Below are 25,060 nucleotides of genomic sequence, written 5' to 3'. Positions count from 1 at the left end.
TAATAGATTTCAGAATAATTCATTCTTGAACTGTTATTTTATTAAATATTAAAGGCTAGCTTTATTTGTCACGTGCACATTGAAACATGCAGTAAAATTGTATGTCAACAACTACAGTCTGAGGCAGTGCTGGGGACAGCCTGCAAGTGTTCCGGTGCCAACGTAGAACGTCCATAACTTGCTCACCCTCACCTGCAAGTCTGTGGAGTGCGGGAGGAAACCCGAGCACTCAGAGGAAACCCACACGGTAACAGGACAAACATGCAAACTCCTTACAGCTGTCACTACAAAGTTCTATGTTAACTGCTACACTACCAAGCCACCCACCTCCTTTCCAAAATAGCTTTATATCACTTGCTCCTTCTCGTCTACTGTATTGGAACTGTTCAAGCAGCAAGGAAACTTCGGGAGGTCGTCAGTAATGCATCCCCTGTCCTTGCAGCCAGCTCTGTAGGATCCTGGGATTGGAGTTTTCATGCCTAAGGGATTTATCTGACTTTAGCCCCCTTAATTCCCCTGTAGCTTTTATGATATGAATTACTTCATTTTACACTGTCTTCCCATTTCTGCTTCATATTAATGCTCCCGCAGTGAAACAAACATTTGCTTAATAATTCACAGAATCCGTATTTCCCCCATTGTACTTTTTCCTGTCATTGAACACATTCATGTTTGTTGCTCCTTCCGTTTAACATTGTTGTATATTTTTGGTTTTATAGATGATAATTTTCCCCTCCATGTCGGTTTTTAGGTCAAACACCGCCTTTTCCTCAAAATCTCTTAATCCTCACGGTAACTAGTCTTCCCGGAAACATTACGTGCTGCTGCTTTTAATTTAATACAATCTTTAACCTCCTTAGCTTGCCAAAGATAGCTAAAAATATTGGTATCTGTTTCCTGGATGATGGAAGCGGGCAAGCAGAGTGATCTCAGTGTCCTACATTCCGCAGCACATGGATTTCACACAGTTTCTGCTGCGACACGTTAGTTTTGGTTATGAAACAATGATAGCTTCAAGGTCATTCCTCTGCAGAAGGGCAGAGACAGAGCCGACATTTAAAAAAAAGCATTGACAATTTCAGGCAGAATCAGAGGTAATTCCGAAACGCTCAGCATTCTCAGTGATTTATTTAAAATAGGGGCAAATTATTTACGAACTATAAGTTATGTGAGTGTACAAGAATTGAAATTGCGAATATACATTCAGTTGTCAATTTTTATTTGGTACACCCGCTCGTTAATGCATATATCTAAATCAGTGAATCACACAACAGCAACTTAATGCATTAAAGCACGCAGACATGGTCAAGAGGGTCAGTTGTTGTTCAGACCAAACATTAGAATGAGAAAGAAATGTGATCTAAGTGACTTTAACTGTGGAATGGTTGTTGGTGCCAGACGGGGTGGTTTGAGTATTTCAGAAACTGCTGATCTCCTGGGATTTTCAAGCACATCATTTTCCAGGGTTTTCAGAGTACGGTGTGAGAAACAACAAAAAATACCCAGTGAGCGGCAGTTCTGTGAGAGAAAATGTCCTTCTAATGAGAAAGGTCTGAGAAGAATGGACAGATGGGTCCAAGTTGACAGAAGGTGACAGTAACTCAAATAACCCTGAATCAGAGCAGTGGTGTACAGAAGGGTGCCTCTGAACACACAACACATCAAACCTTGAAGTGGATGAGCTACAGCAGCGGAAGGCCATGAACAAGTGCTCAGTGGCCAATTTAGTAGGTACAGGAGATACCTAATAAAGTGGCCTCAGAGTGTGTAGCCCAATAATCTCATAAAAATCACTTGAGATCGTCTCAAAACAATTATATCTTGGGACATACTGATTCAAATTTGGCATGGAGCCATGGGAAAAAGTACAGCACCGAAACTGGCCCTTCAGTCCATCTAGTCCATGCTAAACCATTTAAAACAGCCAATTCCCATTGACCTGCACTGGGACCTTCACCCTCCATACCCATATCATCCATGCACCCATAGTGCTCAGGCTCCCCTGCCGTGCATCGACTTACAATGGATGACACGAAAGCATGCAGACTACTATGGCTACTGCTAATGACAATAAAATTGCAATTATATACCAAGGTCAGCCACTCCACAGGTAGAACAATTTCTTTTCAAGTTTTCAGTTTGCGAGCAGTATTTGTAGTCTATATGTAAACCTACTGGTCCATCTTCCCACCCAGTCCACATTACAGGCCCTGGCTGCATACCCAGTCCATATTCTGGACATTAATTCGTAGAGTTACAGAGTACTGCTGCATGGAAACAAGCATTTCAGCCCACACATTCCATGCAACCTGATCTTCTGAACAATATTTAAAAGGCATTTGGACAGGTTCCTGGAGAGAAAAGGTTTGGAGGTATAGGGGCCAAACACAGTTAAATGGAATACGCTCAGTTAGCCATCTCGGATTGCATGGATAAATTGGGCCCATTTTTGTTCCGTATGCCTCTATGACTCTAGGACAACAGCTTCACTTTCCTGAAGAACATTAATGAATAATTTTTTAATTTTTAAAGCAACATGTCATTCTCTTTATAGCTACCAGCACGGTTACCTGATTTTTAAAATAATCTAGACTTACTTAATTTCCTTAGTTTAAAGCTTCAGCGGTGGGATTCAAAAATCACTTTTCTGTGTTAGTGGTCCAGGCCTCTGCATACTAGTTTAGTACTTTAAGTACTAAACTACTTTAACCATAGGGAGAAGTAAAGACTGTTGATGAAGAGGTTGAGTGTTGCTGGTTTTTAGGAACACCAACCATAGTTTTCTAGGCCGGGGTTGCTGTCGAACCACCCTGCCTCACTGGATCCCTGTCAAGTTTCTCTTTTGGTTCCCATTAACTTCAGGTTCACCACACTGCTTGCCATCTACTCTTGATACATCTCTAGCATTTAGAGTTTTGCACTTACTCATCAGATGCTTATGTTCCAGGAGAAGAAGCCCCAGTACTTTCTTATAACTCAAGAAATATCCTCCTGAACAATCAAATCCTATAGTGACAGTAGAAGGATTGGAACTCCCATTGGGCATTTGGCAACACATCTGAGAAACTCGTACTACACATGAGATATTTAATAGCTGATCTTTGGCACTCAATCGCTGAAACTCAATTCAACAGGACTGAATTTCAGAAGAGGTGTTAAACATATGGCCACATGTCCCTTACATGTTGAAATAATGCAACTCATGATGAATTTCTACTCCATTATTTTCCAAATCCTCTTCGACAAGATTAATTGAGCTGAAAATGCTTTGTGATCTATAATGGGTGATACTTCGGTACACAATTGCTGAAGATGGAATGATTCGCACAATACAGTGAAATTAACAGTACCATTGTACTGTCTATACCCTGTTCTCCGTGACACTGGAATAAAACACACCATGTTGATAGATTGCCTTAAAAGAGTTTCCATCCACATTTTTAGACATTGCCGAATGTGGTCCAAACTATAAAGATTTATGTCGGAAATTAACACAAAGAGATTTTAGAAGTAAAACTGAAATAGAGAAAATTAATCTTTAATTTGCTACAGAGCTAAGCCTCACAGGAATTTAAATGTGGCTCAGCCTTAGCTTTGCAAGAAATCACAATTTGCTGCTTTTGGAAAACAGAAAGACAACAACACTAAAATAAGATTACATACAGAATGTGAAGCAGATGCTCATTTTGACAGCACATACAGTACCATACACATTCTATTATTTTACATGTTGGTCTATAACTGAAATTTACAGAAAGATATCTCTTGTAAAGAGGCAATAAAGATAAAAGAAAGGCTGAAGGCTACAGCTCACATGATTTAACAAGTTATTCCTAAATAATTCAAAAGCCAAAATTAAGTTAAAAAGGCATACCTTTTTCCTATCCCTTGATGTTTTAGCTCTGATTTGGTTTCTGCTCAGAGCACTGACATTTCATCTCTGCAGGTAGACACACCTGGCACACTCATACTGGTGCACCTACAATTAGGATCCTGAAGGCAATCCCATTAATTGGCAAACCATCCTACCTATTGATGAGGATAAAGACTTGATTGCTGGATAATAACCGAGATGAGTTTCACGCTTTTAAAAGACATTGTTTCCTTTAAAGAATTTATGTTTGTTAGTTTGCTGAGTCCTGCTCTTCCCACAGAGATATGAGAAAATTAACAAGCTCCAGCAGAACAGCCGTAAATCCAATAATTACTTCTCAACAATTGTTCTGAAGTTTGGACATTTTATATAGACTGGTTTCAGTTTCCAGTGTAAAGAACTAGCGAACTCAATCTTCCACAGCACTGAAATTTGGGAGTAAATTTGTCACTGCCAATGCTATAATTTGTAATTCATTTGCATATCACCATGGAATTGCTAAGTAACATAAAGAGGCCTAATCTGAATATGAATAAGGCTGCTTTAACCTTTTGAGTGCTCAATGTGACTTGAGGATTTCAGAAGTGGGTAATCTTTGCGTAACTGCAATCTGTTTAAAATAAAGACCTTCATTGTACTCTGTCAATTTCAGAAAGTTGATTGGAAGTAATACACATTACAAAATAACCTCACAAATACAGAGACTTGTTTCAATTCAAAGGGTCATAATTACAGGTTGCAGAAATGTGTTATTAAGTCTTCACTGATGGAAGTGTAAGCAAGAGAATGCGCAGAAAGCCATAGCAACAACAATACTATATCCTTTCTTTCTTTTAATTTACACTGTCTGAGAATGACTGTATGACTGAATCCTTACTGAGGGAGAGTTACAAAGTGAGGGGAGGGGAAGGAGTACAAGCTGGAAGGTGGTAGGTGAAGCCAGGTGAGGGGGAAGGTGGTAGGTGAGACAATATGAGAAGCTGGGAAGGGATAGGTGAATGAATCAGCCCTCATTAGGGAATCAGGGGTGGAGAGGGTCAGGAATTTTAAATTCCTTGGTGTTATCATATCAGGGGATCTTTTCTGGGACCATCACATAAGTGTTATTTCAAAGAATCAGAAACAGATTTAATATCGGGCATATGTCGTGAAATTTGTTAACTTTACTGCAGCAGTACAATGAAATACAAGATAAATAAATACAGAGAAAAAAAGAGTTACATTAAGTAGTTATATGTCTATTAAATATTTAAGTTAAAATGAGTAGTACAAAGATAACAGAAATAAAAAAAAGTAGTGAGTTAGTGTTCATGGGTTCAATGTCCATTTAGTAATCAGATGGCAGAGAGGAAGAAGCTACTACTGAATTGCTGAGAGTGTGCCTTCAGGCTTCTGTACCTTCTTCCGGCTGGTGGCGCAATGAGATCAGCTCCGGACTCCGGAGCGAAGGTTCTTGAGTTTGAATCCAAGTCGGGCCACCCTGGAGAATGCTTTCCATCCATGCCAGGTTGAGTGTTGAGCTAGCCACTTGGCCTCATAAAAAATACAAGGATTGAGTCAGGAACGCTTATAACGTGACCCAGTTAATCCTGACATCACGTGCCAGATGGCAGACTGTCTGGTGCGACACGCTTAAAAAAAAACCTCCTTCCTGATGGTAACGATGAGAAGAGGGCATGTCCTGGGTGGTGCGGTTCATTAACGATGTATGCCGCCTTCCATCGTTCCTTGAAGATGTCTTGGGTGATACTAAGGCTGGTACCCATGATGGAGTTTACTAATAGCTGATTAGGAAGTAAAGGCAGCACCTCTACTCTAGAAGCTTGCACGGATTTGACATGTCACCTAAAACTTAAAAGTTCAAAGTAAATTTATTATCAAAGTTCATATATGTCACCATATACAACCTTGTGATTCATTTTTTGTGGGCAATTACAAGAAGCACTATCGGATCAACAGAAGTCCACACAGCAAACAGGAGAGACAAACAAACCAATATGCAAAAAAAAGCAAATACAGACAGAAAGAGAGAAAATAATAATAATAATAATAATAAAATATTGAGAACATGAGATGAAGAGTCTTTGAAAGTGAGTCTATAGTTCAGTGGGAACGGTTCAGTGATGGGGTGAGTGAAAGTAAGTGAAATTATCCTCTCTGGTTCAAGACTTTGGCAAACCTCTACAGATGCACAGTGAAGAGTATTCTGACTGGTTGCATCACAACCTGGTCTGGAAGCACCGATGTCCAAGAATGGGAAAAGCCAACAAGCCAAACAACAACAGTCCATCACAGGAAAAGCTCTACCCACCACTGAGCACATCTACAAGGAACCCTGTCACAATAAATGAGCATGAAAGAGCTCCACTATCCAGGCCATGCTCTCTGTTTGCTGCTGCCATCAAGAAGGAAGCACAGGAGCCTTAGGCCTCACACAACCAGGTTCAGGAAAAGTTATTACCTGTAACCATCAGGCTCCTGAACCAGTGTGAATACTTTCACTCAACTCAACATTGAACAGATCACTGAGCACAACCAATGCACTCAGTTTCATTGACTACAATTCATGGCCTCAGTATTAATTATCACTTACTGCCTGTATTGCCACTGGCATTTAGGACAGCAATGAAGATCCTCGATCTTGATGGTGTTCAGGGCTTGCTTCATCAAGTCAGTATCTTCCTCTCGGTTTTCAGTACTGTCAGTCATGCAAGTCCTGGGAGAAGACTCAGGAACACTATCACTCTCAGATGTAAAAGGATTCTTCCTCGCTGTTTCCATAACAATTTTGTCTTACCAGTCAGGGTTGTTAGCTCTGAGCTGAATCCCCGAACCTGGAGGATTGGTGGACCACTCTTAGTCTGGCCTCTACCCTTTGACCTGTTTGGCATGGGTGACCCTACCAAGACCCAAAGCATAATGCCCTGACTCCAGTCAACGAGCCTCCAAAGCACAAGGTTGTGGTCCTCTTGGAGGGTGGTCTCAGTTCTATTTATTTATTTTTCCTTCCTCTCGAGCCCTTTATCTTTTCAACCCACCTGGTTTCATCTATCACCTTCTAGCTGTTCACCTTCCCCTCCCCTCACCTTATTATTCTGGTGCCTTCCTCCTTCCTTTCCAGTGTTAATGAAGGGTCTCGGCCCAAAAAGTTGACTATTTATTCATTTCCGTAGATGCTTCTGTGCTTGATGAGTTCCTCTATTTTGAGTGTGCAGAATTTCTGGTGTTTATGATTTACTTTTTTTGTATTTCAACAGATGAGGTGATTACAAATAAAATGACGAGTATGCTGCATGGTGCCAGGATTACTTAATTACTTATTATTGCTGTTTTCTTTGTATTTCTACAGATGTGGTGATTGGAAATACGATGCTGAGACATTGTATGGAGTGGAGGGAGATGCAAAGCATCTGAGTGAAGCAGAGGAAATGGATGTAGCACACTTGGTTTGTCAGATTCATTTTGAGGTCTTCATATACCATAGCTGCTGCCACATTGGACAAAGCACAAAAAGCAGAGTGAGGGAAACCCATGTAAAATGGGTCTGGCATTAAACAGCTTCAAGAGAAAATGAAAGATAGGAGATGGGACGTTGTACAGAGTGGTGGGTGATTTAAAATATCTGCACTAAGTTGCACATTTTGTCATGATGTAAATGTGCCACAGACAAGCGTGCAGAGTGCCTTAAATCGTCTTCCTCTGACAGCTGCTCAGCAAAGCAGAATTCAAATCTCTCTCTAGCTGGAGGGGTGCTGGGATGTAAAAAGGCATCTTTGTGTCTTGCCACCTCCTTGTGCTCCATCTGCTAGAAGAACTGATTTTCACTGAGATCGGGTTCATGAGTTGATGTTAGCCTTTGAGTACCTCTGGCCTTTCTTAATGTGAAAATATATTCAGCGTGATTTAGCAAACCTGGTATTAATTCACTGTCAGGATATAGGCATTGAATGTAAATGAAGCACTTTTATAGCTCATTTTTAACTGCTCTGGGGAGGGTGGTAAGGCATTATTTTTACCACTGTCTGGCTTGCTAGATTAACATTATGGGACCATAATGGGTAAATCAAATATGAAATTTGCATTAGACACATATAAGGCCTGAAATTATCAATTTTGAAAAAGAAAAAAACTGATAAAGGATATCCACAAAGCTCAATCCTGGATATTATTACTGTTATTTTTTCACTGATAAAACTCTACGACTGCAACAAATGTCAACAGTGCCCAACTTACATTCTCCATTCATTTTGCCTTCAAAATGTTGCATATGGTTTCAAATGGCTGCATGGGAACTCAGTCCCATTCATTTTCAGGGCATGCTGGCCAGTACTGTGACAGGGGCGTGAAAGGCTGGGATTGGATTCGCTCCAAAGACAAAGGGCACTTTCAGAAGTAGGCTCAGTACAAATACTTAAACCTGACAAGTGGAAGGCATTTGCAAGTGAAGTAAAGAGATTTCAGAATCAGGTTTAATATCACGGGCATTAGTTGAGAAATTTCTTAATTTAGCGGCAGCAATACAATGCAAACATGATAATATTGAAAAAAATAATTAAGTAATCAATTACATATGCATATGAAATAGTTAAATTAAAAATATTGCAAAAATAGAATTAATAGAGAAAAGTGAGGTGGTTTTCACGGGTTCAATGTCCATTTAGGAATTGAATGGCAGAGAGGAAGAAGCAGTTTGCTGAGTGTGTGTCTTCAGGCTTTGGTACTTCCTTCCTGATAGCAACAGTGAGAACAGGACATGTCCTGGGTAATAATGGATGCTGCCTTACTACAGAAGCTAGTATCCAAGCTGGAGCTGACTAATTTTACAGCATTCTGTATCTTCTTTTGATTGCGTGCAGTATCCCCCACCCCCACCCCATACCAGATAGTGATGCAGCCAGTCAGAATGCTCTCCATGGTACATCTACAGAAGTTTCTGAGTGCTTTAGGTGACAAACCAAATCTCCTCAAACTCTTGATGAAGTATAGTCACTGTCTTGCCTTCTTTATAGCTGCATCGATATGTTGGGACCAGGTTAGATCCTCAGAGGTCTGGACACCCAGGGACTTGCTTGAGCTCTCCACTTCTGATGATTGGCTTGTGCTCCCTGGTCCTACCCTTCCTCAAGTCCACAATCAGCTCTTTGGTCTTACAGGCATTGAGTGCAAGGTTGTTGATGTGACATCACTCAACTGGCTGGTATATTTCGCTTCTGTACATTCTCTCATCTACATCTGAAGCTCTGCCATTGAGATTGTGCCTGCCATGGACCTATTGTGACGACAGGCAAACTACGGTGGATCCAGGTCATTGCTGAGGCAGGAGTTGATTCTAGTTATGACCAACCGCTCAAAGCATTTCATCACCATAGATGTGAGTGCTACTGGATGATAGATATTAAGACAGGTCACACTACTTTTCTTGAGCACTAGCATAATTGTTGCCCTTTTGAAGCAGGTGGGAACTTTTGCCCATAGCAGTGAGAGGCTGAAATTGTCCTTGAATACTCCTGCCAGTTGGTTGGCATAAATTTTCAGAGCCTCACCAGGTACTCCATCGGGGCCTTTTGCCTTGTGAGGATTCACCCTCCTGAAAGACAGCTTTACTTCGGCCTCCAAGATAGAGGTTACAAGGTCACCGGGTGCAATAGGGATCTTCACAGCTGTAGCTATATTCTCCCTTTCAAAGCAAGCATATAGGGCATTGAGCTCACCTGGTAGTGAAGCATCGCAGCCATTTATGCCATTGGGTTTCGCTTTGTTAGAGGTATTGGCCAGAGTTGACGTGCATCCAATGTCACCTCCAACCTTGCTCGGAATTGTTTCTTTGCTCTTGAAATAGCCCTCTGCAAGTCATACCTTGTTTTCTTGTGTGAACCTGGGTCATCAGACAAATGGCACATATCTAGCCCACAGTAGATGATGGACATTCCTGGTTCATCCATGGCTTTTGGTTTGGGAATGTACAGCAAGCTTTCATAGGCTCACAATAATCGACACAGGTTTTAATGACCTCAGTATCAACTGCGACATTGGTATCCAGATTTGAAGATGCATCTTTGAGTTCAGTCCAGTCCACCAGACCAAACTTGAATTACTGAAGGACGTTCATCCACTATGTTAGTGCTTGAATGCTGTTACCGCTTACAAAGTGAAACCAAGTGACGCAGGTGACAACAAGGCTTCACTCCCCGATGAGCTCAATACCTTTTTTGTTAACTTTGATGTTTAACACATGGAGACACTTTCACAAACTCCTACAGCTCCTGATGACCCTGTGATTTCAGTCTTTGATGTCGATGTGAAAGCATCTTTCAGGAGGGTGAATCCATGTAAAGCATTCGGCCCAGAATGGGTACCTGGCCAAATGCTAAAGAACTGTGCTGCTCAACTGGCTGGATGGGTCACTGATATCTTTAACCTCTCATTTCGACAGTCTGAGGTATTCGCCCGCTTCAATTATACTGGTGCCTGTGAAGAGTGCTGTAACCTGCCTCAATGACTCTAGTCCAGCAACATTAACATCCAAAAAGATGAAGTGCTTGGTAATGAGAGATTGGTGATGAAACAGATGAACTCCTGCCTAAGAAGTGACTTAGACCTGCTCCAATTTGCCTACCGTCACAACAAGTCAACTGCAGTTGTCATTTCATTAGCGCTGCACACAACTGTGAAACATCCGGTCTGTGAAGATGCATACTTCAGGAAGCTGTTCATTGACTAAGTTGATTCTATTGTGTTTCTTGTACTTACTGCACATGACTACAAGAAAGGGAATCTCTGGGTTGTATATGGTGACATAAATGTACTTTGATAATAAACTTACAGTGAAATCTGCACTTTAAACTTTAAAGTGTGAATGATGGAGCCTGATGAGCAGCCTACCATCTACTGGCATTGCCTATGTTCTCACAGGCATGGCCCTCACTTTTGGGGAAATGCAGAGAGCCGCCGATCTGAGTTTAGATGACTAAGTGCAAGTGAGGTTTGGTTCAGCAAATAAATGGCTCTCAGGGAGTCTCTGCTCCAGTGACAATATTGCACATGAAGCTCATGTTGCTGAGTCATTTTACAGCTCACAACATAGCGATCAGTAACAAAACCCAAAGGAAAAAAGAAAACAGTCATTGTCAACTCACAGGCACAAAATAAGCAGGTTACAAGATGATGCATTATAATAGTAGTGCAATCACTTAGGATGTTCACCCGAGGGGTTATTGCCCTAATGGAGAATACCTGTGTGTGACTTTGTTTAACGTGGTGAGGCTGATGCACAGCCAGCCACCACAAGGTCCTTGACAGATCGGGCTCAAGGTCCAGTGGCATGAAATGCAAGACAGCAGGGGAGTCTTCACTACTGCAGCCTTCCTCTGCATTCACTGTCAATGTGATGTGTCATCATCTTCCACCAGCTCCACCACTAAGGTTTTGGCTGGATCGCTCTTTGTCTGGCCCTCCCTCTCGACCTTACCACTCCAGATGACCCTACCGGCGGTTAAGATCCAGATTGCTTTGCTGTCTGGATTTCAGAAACTCACATGCCTCTCCACCACGACAAGGTGACGATCCTTGCGGTACGATACACAAAACAAACAGAGTTATACTAACCAGTGAAGAGCCGAAATTGCTGCTCTGTCCCTCTGTGCAGAAAAACTCTTTGAAGAAGCTGTGCTCTTAATCTCATGCATCAGCTCTCTTGTGTTAAAAAAAATTGAAAAGCAATGGTGTATTCTCTCGCCTTTTATTCTGGTAGGACAGTCAACATCATGGCAGGTCTGCTTGCATAAGCACATCTCCCTGTCAGGAGAGAGTTATATATATTCTCAACATGGACTAAAACAGGAGGTATCCTTGTGATCGTTTTGGTTTGTGCTCCTCAAAGTTCTAAACTCAAAGGAAAATCTTAAGCCCTATCTAATATAGATAGCTATGGATATTCCCACTAAAAGGAGGTTGTACTGTAACCACCTACTTTTCAAAGGCTAGGTCACTTTCCTGTTTAACCTCCTTAGCGTTTTTTTTAGTGGCCAACGCTCAGTATTTGAGAACTGGGACCCCCCACTCCCTACTAAAGAGGAAATACTTCCAGCTAACGTAGTTTAATCATAATTCATTTATTTTTAGTGAAACACATTTAAATGTAGACAAAATTCTTAAAACTCATTTTGAACTCACACAGGATTTCTATCTTGTAAATGATTTCCAAATTACAAGTGATGTCTAAACACAAAGGATTTCCAAAACACAGGCATAATTTCCATATGCTAAAAGACATACCAACGAATTGCAGATGAATGAGTTATCCGTAGCACAAGCCGAAGGCAGAGGAATGGATTATCCTCATCCTGTTTTTCTGTAATTCTTCTTGTTGCTCCTTGACCATTCCTAACAAGCCTGACTCCTCTCCTATAATTATTCTATTTTTCTACTTGATGACTTCACACGCATTTGATTTTTTTTAATAGATACTTTTTTCTTTCTAATTCACACAGATGGTCTAAGAGCTTCTGGGTTCAGAGATCCCAAATTAACAAAAACTAATGCTGTGAGTGTTCACTCTCTGATTACTCAAATCTCCCAACTATTAATAGATGAGCTACTTGATGTGCTATGTGATAGTATCAGTCTGGTCTGCAAGCTTCCTTGAACTAAGCAACTTAGCCTAAGTCTGGTTTGTTGCAGGCTCAGTTAACATAACCCCATTTTCTTCCACTGCATTTCTTGGGCAGTCAGCCCTGTGCTGTGGGGCAGCATCCCATGCTTCAAAGATCATGCTGTTTGTTTGCAAAGCTGTCACTTTAACTTCAGTTTGATTATTGCTTGCAATTTACATTAAGAACTGAAGACTGGTGTTATGGCAGAAATTTGAACAAGGAATAATATTTGGGAGCTTAACCTACTCACTAACAACTCTTTGACCCCTGGAAGAGTCAGCTGTTGTGTTAGAAAGCTGAGCTTTGCAAAAATCTGTATTCCCTCCCCCCCACAACTCGGCCCTGGATAGTGAACATCCATCACATTGCACACTGTTAATAATGCTATTATAGTGGGATCTTGATCAGCTGGGTAAGTGGGCTAAGAAGAGTCAAATAAAATTTAGTTCATGTGGGTGCGAGGTGTTTGGGAAGCCAAGCCAGTGTGGGATCCTCATAGGAAACACCGGTGGAATAGAGGCACTTAGGAGCACAAATACATACTGTAGTTCCTTGGAAGTGGTGTCACAGGTAGACAGGGTGGTGAGGAGGATTTTTTTTTCAATTCAGGCAATTGATTATGGAGGTGAGGATGTTATGTTGCAGTTACACTGGATGTTGTTGAGGGTGCATTCAGTTTTGTCATCCTGCTTTTAGAAAGATGCTATTTAGCTGGTAAGAGTGCAGAAAAGATTTACACGGGTAACTGAGTTATCGGGAGCATTTGGACAGGTTAGGACTTCATTTTTTTTTGTAGATTAGGAGACTGAGGAGTGACATTACATAAGAATATAAAATCATGAGGGGCATAGATAGAGTAAATGTGTTCAGTCTTTACCCAAGGTTTGGGAAATCAAGAACTAGAAGGCATAAGTTTAAGGTGAGAGGGGAATGATTTAATAGGAGCCTGAGGGGTAATTTTATCATATGGAGGCAGTACATACAGTATGTGGAACAAGTTGCCAGAGGAAGTAGTTGAAGCAGGTACAATAACAATATTTTAAAAACATTTGGTCAGCTACATGGTTAGGAAAGGTTGAGGAGGTACAATAACAATATTTAAAAGAGATTTGGAACAGCTACATGGAGCGATATGAGTCAAATGCAGACAAGTGGGGCTAGCTTAGATGGCCATCATGGTTAGTATGGACGTTGGGCTGAAAGACCTGTTTTGTGCTATATGATTCTATCACTAATTGAAATAGTTTTTTTGCTTATTATTCTTATGAGAATTCCAAAATACTTCTGAATCGCTCACTATTAACGCTCACATGATGGTCTTTTGGGTTTAAAGTAGGGATTCCCAAACTTTATTATGCCATGGACCAAGGACTCTTTATTATGCACCCCACTCCTCATCCTACCACTACATTGAACGGCATGGTAGAATTAGTGTGTGAAGTTAGTGTGAAGCTTTACAGTGCCAGCAATCAGAAGATCGAGATTCAATTTCCATTGCTATCTGTCAGGAGTTTGTTATATTCTCCCCGAAGCTGCATAGGTTTCCTTTGGGTGCTCCAGTTCCCTCACACATTTCAAAAATTTCAGAGTTTGTAAGTTGTAGGCATGCTATGTTGGTGCTGGAAGCAAATCGACGCCTGCAGCAGTCCCCAGCGCATCTTTGGATTGTGTTGGTCATTGCCACAAATGGTGCATTTCACCATATATTTAGCAAATAAAGCTAATCTTATCTTAAATCTTAATCCTCATGTCTTGGAATTTATCCCAGAGTACATTAAGCAAACATAATATTTCATGTGTAGCTTATGATTTGATTAAGTGAACTTCTACATCTTGTTTATAGGATCTATGGTACATTAATGCTTTCACCCAACATCACAAAGGTTGATAAATTAGTTGATTTTGTGGAAGCTCCTGTTCACAAATGGTCCACTGAGCATACTATCCTATAGCACTTCAAAAGTGTGTGGATTTTCTGAAACTATCTATATAAATGCAAGTTTTAATAGAAAATACTGTACTATTCCTCAGCCTGCTGCCCAAACTAATGCCATTTTTATTTACACATGTTGAATATCCAACAATTACTTCAAAAAGGATACTGTATATTTTAATGAATCATCTGTTATTATTGGCAGCTTAGATAGTTTTATATATTTTCACTGAGAGCTAAAAATATTCCTCATTAATCTCTATACATGGAATTAATTGATGTTAGATTACAGCATTGTGTTAATAAATGAAATCCACTGATAAGAGCCTGCAGAGATTCTCGCAGAAATGAGTCGGAAGCTAAAATATTCCCAAGGGAAGTAACATTTCAATGAGAAAAGCTGAACGACTTCAAATGATTTGTGGATGGATGTTGTCATGAAGAAACTATAATCTTCTGATTTGGGTTCACTGGATGGGTGTTAACTCTCTCTGTCTCACGAAGGTTTAACGCCCCACCTTAAAATGCGGCAGAACAAATAGCATCATGTTACCTTGGCACAGAAAGAAGTGCAAATGTTGAAAGAGACTTATGGCAGTAACGGTAGAGTGCATCAATGTATGTTTCTTTCAGAGAATCTGGTTGGTTCGGAATCCTTTTTTGATTGTTTTACTTTAAATGCACATTCCTCTTTTAGAGACCAGAATGAATGCAGTTCCTTCATATTTTCCAAACCACCCTTGGAAGGAGAAATTCATCCTTAGTTACATTACAAGCACTAAATCTCATACGATTCAGGATGAATCCTACACTGACATCAATGGAACAGAACTTCAGAAGTGCAACATGAACTGTAGTGCATGGTTATTGTACAAGCCCAAGGTCAAATTTCTTGCTGTTGTTTTGATCATCATTATTTAGTCCTAAATTCATAGACACAGTGAGGTGAAATGATGCTGGGACACATCATCAGTGATGTAACCTGGAGTCATTGGGTATTTTGGGTCTTTCAACATCAGACACTCTCACCCAAGCATCCCAGCCACAGTAGTTCAGACCCTGGCTTGTGTTCCACCAACATTGGTCCATGAGTCACACCTCTTGATGTATAGCCATTTGGAGGTTTGCTAGGCAGCCACTGTGATGGTCCTAGAGGCTCTTTTCTTTGCAGGCCTTGTAATGCTAAGGAGAGAGTAGGATCTGCTCAGTGAGCAGTTAAGCAAAATCTCTACAGCCCACCTATATAGGCTCTGATCACGCCCTCCACCCCTGTCACTGGTACTGCTCTACCAGCTCCTGGTACCTGGCTTTCTTACGTTCAAGCGCCTCCTCAATCCGGTCTTCCCAAGGAACTGTCAGTTCTAGCATGACCACCTGCTTTGAGGTTCCGGCCAGAACGACCATGTCAGGCCTCAGGGATGATGATGCAATGAAGTCGGGGAATTTTAGTTGTTTGCCAAGAATGAGTTTCAGTTGCCAGTCAGACACTATGGTGAGCAAGCCAGCTCATGATCTGGGCTGAGACCTTGGTTTGTCTTCAGCTTTGAAGAAGATTTTGTGCTTTTTGGGTTGGCAGTAGTGCTTTCTGTTACTAATGGCCAAGGAGATACTTTCTGTCACTGCCTTATTAATTCAAATCAAATTAAACCAATGTATGCGATACTCTCAAATTCTCTAAGTCACTTTCCCCAAAGCTCAAACTTGATCAAGGAGATCACAGTAGAGGGTGTACAAACAGAGCAGAGAGAACTCAAAACAACTCGAGATTTGAGAGTTAATGTCTCATGAGATTTGCCTTGACACCAATCAAACCTGTTAACTTTCGGATCAGATTTCTGACAGCTCATAGAATAAAAAACAAATGCTAACTTCCTCTTGCAGTGATATAGGACAGAGTAGAACATAGAAATGGATTGAGCTTGGCTCAGCTGGTTAGAATATATGTGGGGAAAAATTAGTAAAGTAGTAGTGCAAATGAGTGATTGATAGCCAACATGGATTCAGCAGGCTGAAGGGCCTGTTTGCTTGCCATATAACCTTATGACTCTTATTTTCTCAAGAACAATATATGAAGGTCTTACACACCCAACCTTTAGTAGAAGTTGAAGTTCAGCTGTAGAATTTTGCTACATAGAGCCCTTGGTGTAAATAGAGATCTCCTCCCATCATCAGGAACTAATCAAAATTGTCAGGCGGTGTTCACCAGGTCACTTCAGATGCTTCTCTAGATATATCAATAAACTTGATGCCCTTTGTTATTTCTTCAATCATTCTTTTCCACTTATCAGCCAGCATTCACCTGGTTTACACACCTTTTGTCAAGTTAAAACTCATTCTCTGAGCCATTGAATTATTAATGTTATCTTTGCTGTCCTTGTGGTGAACTACATATACCTGTCTGGACACGCCCCCTGCTGACTGCTCCTGTGGCTCCTCCCACTGACCCCGGTATAAAGGCGATTGAGGTCTGAGCCCGGACTCTCTGTCTCCAGGATGTAGTATGGTGGTCAACCACTGCTTTTTCCTTCTTCCAGTCAATAAAAGCTGATATCTCGCCTTTACGTCTCAGAGAGAGTTATTGATGGTGCATCAGTCCTATTTATCATTTCCTTTTAAATAGCACAATATTTTTCATATACTTTGTTCTAAAGCTCTTCATATCCTTGCTGTTCCTTGGCAGTCATTGTTCTCTGTTTCCATCAACCCCCTTGCACATAACTCACACATAAGCACAAGATTCACCTGCTTTGCCAAGCCCTGAATGTATCCAATTCTGGTTAAGAATGAAATACTTTATGAAGAAACATAAATAATTACTAAATAAGTATTTTCTACAGTTGCCACAAATTATTTCTTTCATGGTTATTTTAATTCACAACTTTTGAATCCCTTGTTAAGTTTCCATTAGAGACATGCATAGATGCAGGTCTTTGATTTTGTTGTGAAAGATACGTTATATAAAATAATAGAATCTGTTTAGTACTTTCATAGTCCTTGTTTGTAGATGATATCAAATATGTCTTCAATAGGTGAATATACATGAAAAACAGAGGTGAAATGATTGAAGATAATTAATATCTGACAATTTTAATATCAGGGTGAACAACAAAATGTTTTCTGAAAAGTCTTTGATGCTTAGATACATAAAGTACCATGAAAAGTGATGAGCCTCATTTTACTAGTGAGACAGAGAATACAAGAACTTAAATAGTTGTAATAAGGGGATTGGACCAGGCATACAATTCATCACCCAAAATTCAGAATATGCCAGGTATTCTGTTGATCAGTGATATTTAAAGAAAATACCGAAAAACTGTCCAAAGATGGAAGCATCTTTCAGAGATTGGACGTGTTTAATACCTGGGGTGCAACAATTAAGTGCATTAATTTGAGATTCAACAATGTTACTGTAGTTGTGCTCCCTTGAATATATAGCTTCTGCCATTACAGACAATCTGCTGGGCTGCTGAGTTCTTCCAGCAATTTGTGTTTGTTGCCCTGGATTTCCAGCATCTGCAGAATCTCATGTGATTATAGACAATCTTGTGTGTAATGGTGCAAAGGTTCATCATAGAGAACATTCCTGGTGTCAGAACATGTTCAGAATTAACAGTATATCAACTTCAAAAGTTGTCTGACTGCTCCTTCCAATGTGAAGACTTGCTTTGTTTCACTTCAGTTGGGCCAGGATAAGGCAGCTATAATAACTCATTTCTAATAATTCAGTGCGACACATTTTTGCCTTGGCCCATAGAAACATCATCGCATAACATCCTCCAGTGATTGCTATTGTTGATTTAGGAAGTGAAGCATAACATAGGCTTCGAATGGCTGGTTAAATGTATTTGATGAAATTATATAGTTTCCTTACACAGTGTCGAGAACTCTTTCCATATATAAGCCAATAAAGCATTGGGTTTTAAATTCCTTGTCATGGCAAACATTCCTTTAGGAGTACCGTTGGCAGTACTTGTCCATGTCTCGCATCAGCATGTCTTCCCTGGGCTGCCAGAGTCTCACAAAGCTGTTGTGTTCCAGAAGGATTCGGTTCAGTGTCTGCTCAAAGTTCACGTGTCTCCTTGCCATCATGATGTACTCTCGCTTCTCTAGAATGTAAGGACAGTCACATGTGTTTGGCACCCAGACATATTCTCTGTGAACTATTGGGTACTGGTTCTTGTATGTTTCCTTGACTTGTACATCGTATCGAGTCTCTGAACCAACAATCTTCTTCCCAAGGATTTTTCCACGAAAAACTGTTAAGAAAGAGCCACAGAATCATTGAATCCATGATGAGTAATTCCATCAGGTTCATTTATCCACATTTTCCCCACTGTCTTGCAAATTACTTTCCCTCAATTGTCCATTTGATTCCCTTTGGAAAGCTTCCACTGGCAGGTCATAACTGCACACTTCATTAAAAAAACTATCACCTTCTCTTGTGCCAGTTTCTCAAGACTTTAACATTGGGTGCCCTGGTCCTTACGTTATCTACTGATTGGAACTCTTCTCTTTAAGTACGTCCATGTCTTTCAATCCTTCCCTCAATCTTCACTGCACCAAGGAGAACATCCTCAGCCTCACTAGTTTTACCTTGAAAACTGCTGAAAATAGTCATTGTAACCAATTTAGTAAAGCTTCTCAGCATCCTTCTTAAAATATGGTGATCAGTCATGGAAACCCCAGCTAACTCTTTTCTATTGGTTATTACTTCACTGCTTCTGTATGTTGTGTCTCTGTTTATGAAGCTAGGGTCCAAACATGCTTGACTAGCCACTCTATCAACATCTCCTACTTTCACGGAATAAGGTACATGATGTTTTATAAACATGGTAATCTTTCACATCTTTTCACAAATCAAGGTATTGAGTACAGGAGATAGGATGTTATGTTGGTATTGTTTAAGACATTGGTGAGACCTAATTTGGAATTTTGTGTATAGTTTTGGTCACCTACCTACAGGAAAGATTTAAATAGCTTTGAAAGAGTACAAAGAAAATTTATGAGGATGATGCCAAGTCTGGAGGACATGCATCATAAAGAAAGATAGAATAGGTTATAATTTTATTCCTTAAAATGTAGAAGATTGAGAGGAGATTTTAAAGAGTTATACAAAATTATGAGGGGTATAGATAGGGTAAATGCAGGCAGGCTATTCCACTGAGGTTGGGCGGGACTACAACTGGAGGTCATGGGTTAAAGGTGAAAGGTGAAAAGGGGAACATGAGGAGATACAGCTTCACTCAGATGGTCATGAGATTGTGGAATGAGTTACCAGCACAAATAGTGCATGCAAGCTCACTTTCAACATTTAAGAGGACTTTAAGAGGATAGGTACATGGACATTTAAGAGGATAGGTACATGGATGGTAGGGGTTTGGACATTTAAGACATTTTGGACATTTAAGAGGATAGGTACATTTTGGACATTTAAGAGGATAGGTACATGGATGGTAGGGGTTTGGAGGGCTGTGGTTCCAGGTGCAGGTTGATGGGAGTAGGCAGTTTAAGTGGTTTTGGTATGGACTAGATGGGCTGAAGGGCCTATTTCTGAGCTGTACTTTTTTATAATTCTATATTCCTTTCCTCAAGCCTCCCAGGATTACACATTCCTTTGCCAGAAAAACAAGCCTCTGCTTAATTTAGGAAGAAAGGTACAGATACATAATCATCATTATCTTTATGTGCTGTGTTGTATGATCATGGTCCTGTGACCATAACTGTTCATCGCAAATTTTTCTGCAGAAGTGGCTTGCCATTGGCTTTTTCAAAGCAGTGTCTTTACAGAACGGCCATTATCAACTCTCTTCAGAGATTCTCTGCATGGCGTCAGTGGTTGCATAAACAGTACTTGTGATAAGCACTAGCTGTCCATATGACTATGCTTGTACATAGCTCCTTGAAGATGATGAAGCAGGTGAAGAATGTATTTGGCAAATCGGTTCAAATAGCAGGTACAGGAGTTGAATATGTTGATAAGACCACCTTTGGTCTGATTACTCTGCTGTAGGAAGGAGGCAGTAAAATGGAGAGGGTGTAAAAAAAGAGATTTACGAGGATGTTACTGAGATTGGAGGGCTTAGTTATAAGGAGAGGCTGGAATCCCCTTGTGTTATGCATTTTTAAATAAAAGATTCAGGGTTCAAAGGAGAATAAATTTATTTAAATGTATATAATTTTGCCAGTCAATATCCAACATACAATGATTAAATAATACCCTGGTCAATTCTTTTCTTTGTACTTATATAAAGACATCAAGGCTGAACACCTACTCCCTGAGCCGAGAATGGGACAAGCCAGATTTGATTAAGGGTCTTTCATACACTGTCTGGCTCTTAGAGGCCTTCGGTAATCCACTTAGTCTATAAGACATGGGAGCAGAATTAGGCCATTCGCTGTATTGAGTCTGCTGTGCCATGGCTGATTTATTATCCCTCTCAGCCCCATTCTCCTGCATTTTCCCTGTAACCTTTAATACCCAAACTAATCAAGAACCCATCAACTTTATTTGCCATATGCATTGACAGATATTAGGGGTTTGTTGTAGTGTATTGGACAGAGTATGACATGTAACAAAAAAGTACAACATTCAACAATTAGAAAGAATACATAAAAGATAAATTGAGAGGTTAAGCATGGTACTATCGATCTCTGCTTTAAATATAGCCAATGACTTGGCCTCCAAAGCAGTCCGTGGCAATAAATTCCACAGGTTCACCACCCTCTAGCTAAAGAAAATCCTTCTTATCTCAGTTCTGAGGAGATGTCCTTCTATTTTGAAGCTGTGCCCTCTGCTCTTAGCCTCTCCCTCTTTTAGAAACAACATCTCCAGGTCCACTCTATCAAGCCCTTACATTATTTGGTATGATTAATGAGACTCCACCTCCACCCCCATTCTTCTAAACTCTACTGCGTACAGACCCAGAATCATCTAACACTTGCTCATTTTGCCACTTTGTATCCAACTTGCATAATTCTAAGGAACGAAGAAAAGCAACTTGCTGCTCCTGCACTACAACAGGACTGCCTGTGCAAAAGAGGGGAGGGCACACTTAAGGGAAAAGTATTGTGGTGGAACTCTGTACTCCATTCCTCCTTTGAACAAGAGTTCTTCTTAAGATGTGTGAATTCATTAAATAGTGCTGAACTTTGCATAAAAGAAAAAGACAATTAGCAATTCTTCGATTTCATCTCACATTAGTATCCTTTCTCAGCACGAGTCCAGAAAATAATTTATATATCATATAATTAGGTCGCATTACTTTTAAAGTAATGACTTATTAAGTCTTACCAAAATCTTTCTGGCAGTACTGTTGAATCCTTTGAGATTTTCCTTTTGATTTCTTACATCTTCTACAGTAACCTAGATCAAATACGAACAGCAATTACATCCATGAATCAGATCTGTTTGCCTTAGTGTCGTCCTATACCTTGGTTAGTACCAACAATATTAAAGGAGCTTTTGCTCAGGCACTCAACAATTAAAACTTTGTCCCTGCTGCCTAAAAGAGGAGGGAAAGATTATTACACTATCCGAAAGCTGAGATTGCTTGCGCAAAGGCTTTCCTTGATAGATGGAGAAAGACGAGGATATACACTCAATGGCCTGCTTATTGGGTACAGGATTGGAACCTACTGTGGTCTTCAGCTGCTGTAGCCCATCCACTTCAAGGTTCAGTGTATTGTGTGTTCAGAGATGCTTTTCTGCATACCATTATGTAACAACGTAGTTATTTGAGTTACTGCATCTTCCTGTCAGCTTGAACCAATCAGGCCATTCTCCTTCGAGCTCTCATTAGCAAGGCATTCTAGCCCACATTACTGCCACTCATTGGATGCTTTTTTTGGGGTTTTTTTGCAGTATTCTCTGTAAACGTTAGAGACTATTGTGCGTGAAATCCCAGGACATCAACAGTTTCTGAGATGCTCAAACCACCCCGTCTGAACTAACCACAAACAAGAGAAAGTCTGCAGATGCTGGAAATCCAAGCAGCATACAAAAAATGCTAGAGGATCGCAGCAGTCCAGGCAGCGTCTATGGAAAAAAGTACAGTTGATATTTCAGGCCGAGACCCTTCGGCAGGACCTGTACTTTTTTTCCATAGCTGCTGCCAGGCCTGATGAGTTCCTCCAGCATTTTGTGTGCGTGTTGCTCCATCTTAACTAGCAATCATTCCACAGTCAAAGCCGCTTAGATCATATTTCTTCCCCATTCTGATATTTGGTCTGGACAACAACTGAACCTCCGTGTTTTGACTGTTCACATGAGCATATTACTGCTGATGAGATTTTATCAGTTTGCTCTGCTTCACTAACACCTGGTTCCATAGATTGCATCACTTTCATATCAGGAACAGTACCTTTCTGATTAAACAGCACTATTTCTGCATGGGTTATGTTTCTCTTAACAAACACAAATATGCATGGCTGTTGTATTTTTACCCTTTACACACATGCAACTCGACCTCCTGCTTCTATTGGATTGTCAAGGAGGAGTATTGCGATGGGGTGGCTTAGCTTACAAACAAAATGGCTACTTTAGAACTGGGATTGCACTTGTACTGTAGTCACTTAACTACACACAGCTAAATAAGATGCTCCATGTTTACTTATTTGTTACAATAACAGATCACAGTTAAGCCACTATATAAGTACAAAACTACTGTACAATTAAAGGCAGGGCAGAGAGGAGTGGGGCAGGGGCAAACAGAGGCATGAATATCCGCACTATTGATAATAATCCCTTAACAACACAGAGAAAGTGAGATTACATACACATAATATGCTTTCTCCATATTGTTGACGACATCTATGCATGTGCCTCTAACAGCTGGCAAATTTAAAGACTATGCACACCCTATCAGAATGCTAATTAATTTAATGAATAATGAAAAAGCTATTAAGTCATTGAAAATTGATTTTGTAGGGTTCACTGAATCATCTATTGTTAGGAACGAGCTTGTTAATCTTTTCGTAGTAATACAGGGAGACTGCTGGTCCTTCACATTTACACATTCATTGGTCATAGCATTCTGTTCTTTAGCATTCTGATCCAAATTTGTGTCCTTTCTTTGTAGGGGAAATTCCTGGATACAATGGGTCCACAGGGAGCAACACAGGAACAGAATGAAAACACAGTGACCCCATCCTGCCCCCCCCCACCTCCCCCCCAGCATCCAGGACATCTTGGAGGAGTGGTAGCTCAAGAAGGCAGCATCCATCATTAAGGATCCCCCATCAACAGTACACGCCCTCTTCTCATTGTTACCATTATGGAGGAGGTACAGCAGCCTAAAGGCACACACTCAATGATTCAGGAACAGCTTCTTTCCCACTGTCCTCAGATCTCTGAATGGATATTGAACCCATGAACACTTCCTCATTATTTCTTTTTCTCTTTTTGCACTACATATCTAATTTAAATTTACATGTACTTCAGTTCCACAATTTACAGCTTTTAAATTATGGATTGCAATGTACCACTGCTGCATAACAACAAATTTCACAACACATGCCAGAGATATTTAATATAATTCTGATTCTAATTTTGTTTTCCAAATAACAATGATCCTCCCCTTTACATATATCCAGTGTCAGCAATCATGGTCATCTGTAGCAGTACCCTTCACATTTCCACATCAAAGAAGCCATTGTAAATCCCTTCATTGGAGGGGAAATGTCTGTGTCAAATTTCTTTGAGTTATTTTAATTAGCACATTCAAGAGGAAAATGTTAACGTGTTTTGTGATTAATATCACACTATGTGATTTCATGAGATTTTCTAACTTGCTTCCTCACTAAATATGCATAATCTCTCAAACACAGGTAGCACTTTAGAGGTAATGTAAAAATGAAATATTAGCAAATCCTTTTCCAGACTTCTCCCTAACTACGGATTGTTGATCATTAAAGCTTCATCCTGAGTGAACTCATTAGGACTGTGGATAAAGAGGCTGAAGGCTACAGAATGATTGTGATTCCCATGCTGAATATGAGGCAAGACATTCTTTTAATGTTCATTGCATTTTGATGCTTATTTTTGAAACCAAGATAAGTGAAAAGCAGATCAGTTGGGACTTCCTTCTGAGTTTTCTTTAATCACTGCTAACAACCATTAACCTGTCCAAGGGGAATGGGATTGACTCACTGATTTTTGAAAATAGCATTCCATTCAATCCTAACCTCTTCCATTCTGGCCTCTTGAGCATTCTGCATTCTAATCACTTCATCATGAACAGCCGTGCAATCAGACAGGAGGGAACTGATCTCTGAACTTCCTTCTTGAAGCCTTTCTGCTTCATGAGCTCATTTTCCTCTGTAACATTCTCCTTAAAATTTACCTCTTTGTTCCAAGTCAACAGGACTAATAATTCTTCATGTGGTTGAGTATGAATTTGGTTTGTAAATATTACTGTTAAGTGGCTTGGGACATTTAGTACTGTGCTATGGATGCTGCGTGAATATAAAATGTCATTGTTTCATGGCTGCCATTGGGAAGGAGGTACAAAAGCCTTCATTCCCACACCACCAAGTCCAGGAACAGTTACTACTCTACAACCATCAAGCTCCTAAACAAGCATGAATAACCCTAACTCTGAACTG

General features: G+C 40.3%; 2 protein-coding genes across 3 annotated transcripts in view; both read right to left on the bottom strand.

Moving 5' to 3' along the window:
- LOC132406039 (uncharacterized) overlaps positions 1–4,235 on the bottom strand; it is a 126,186-nt gene extending 121,951 nt beyond the window's left edge. The window contains exon 1 of one of the 2 annotated variants that reach the window (XM_059991205.1): positions 3,875–4,235. The gene's annotated coding sequence lies outside the window, so the exon portion shown is untranslated. The remainder of the gene's footprint in view (positions 1–3,874) is intronic. The other variant, XM_059991203.1, reaches the window with a different exon arrangement.
- A 13,284-nt stretch (positions 4,236–17,519) lies between these two features.
- Positions 17,520–25,060, bottom strand: part of LOC132406038 (ADAMTS-like protein 5) — a 138,530-nt gene continuing 130,989 nt past the window's right edge. Inside the window, exons 12-13 of the mRNA XM_059991197.1 lie at positions 21,750–21,821; positions 17,520–18,714 (exon numbers count right to left, since the gene is read on the bottom strand). Coding sequence (XP_059847180.1) covers positions 18,407–18,714; positions 21,750–21,821 — 380 coding nt within the window. The 3' untranslated portion in view covers positions 17,520–18,406. The remainder of the gene's footprint in view (positions 18,715–21,749; positions 21,822–25,060) is intronic.

The sequence above is a fragment of the Hypanus sabinus genome, chromosome 16 (assembly GCF_030144855.1).
Source record: "Hypanus sabinus isolate sHypSab1 chromosome 16, sHypSab1.hap1, whole genome shotgun sequence".
Classification (NCBI taxonomy): domain Eukaryota; kingdom Metazoa; phylum Chordata; class Chondrichthyes; order Myliobatiformes; family Dasyatidae; genus Hypanus; species Hypanus sabinus.
This window is presented reverse-complemented; position numbering and strand designations above follow the sequence as displayed.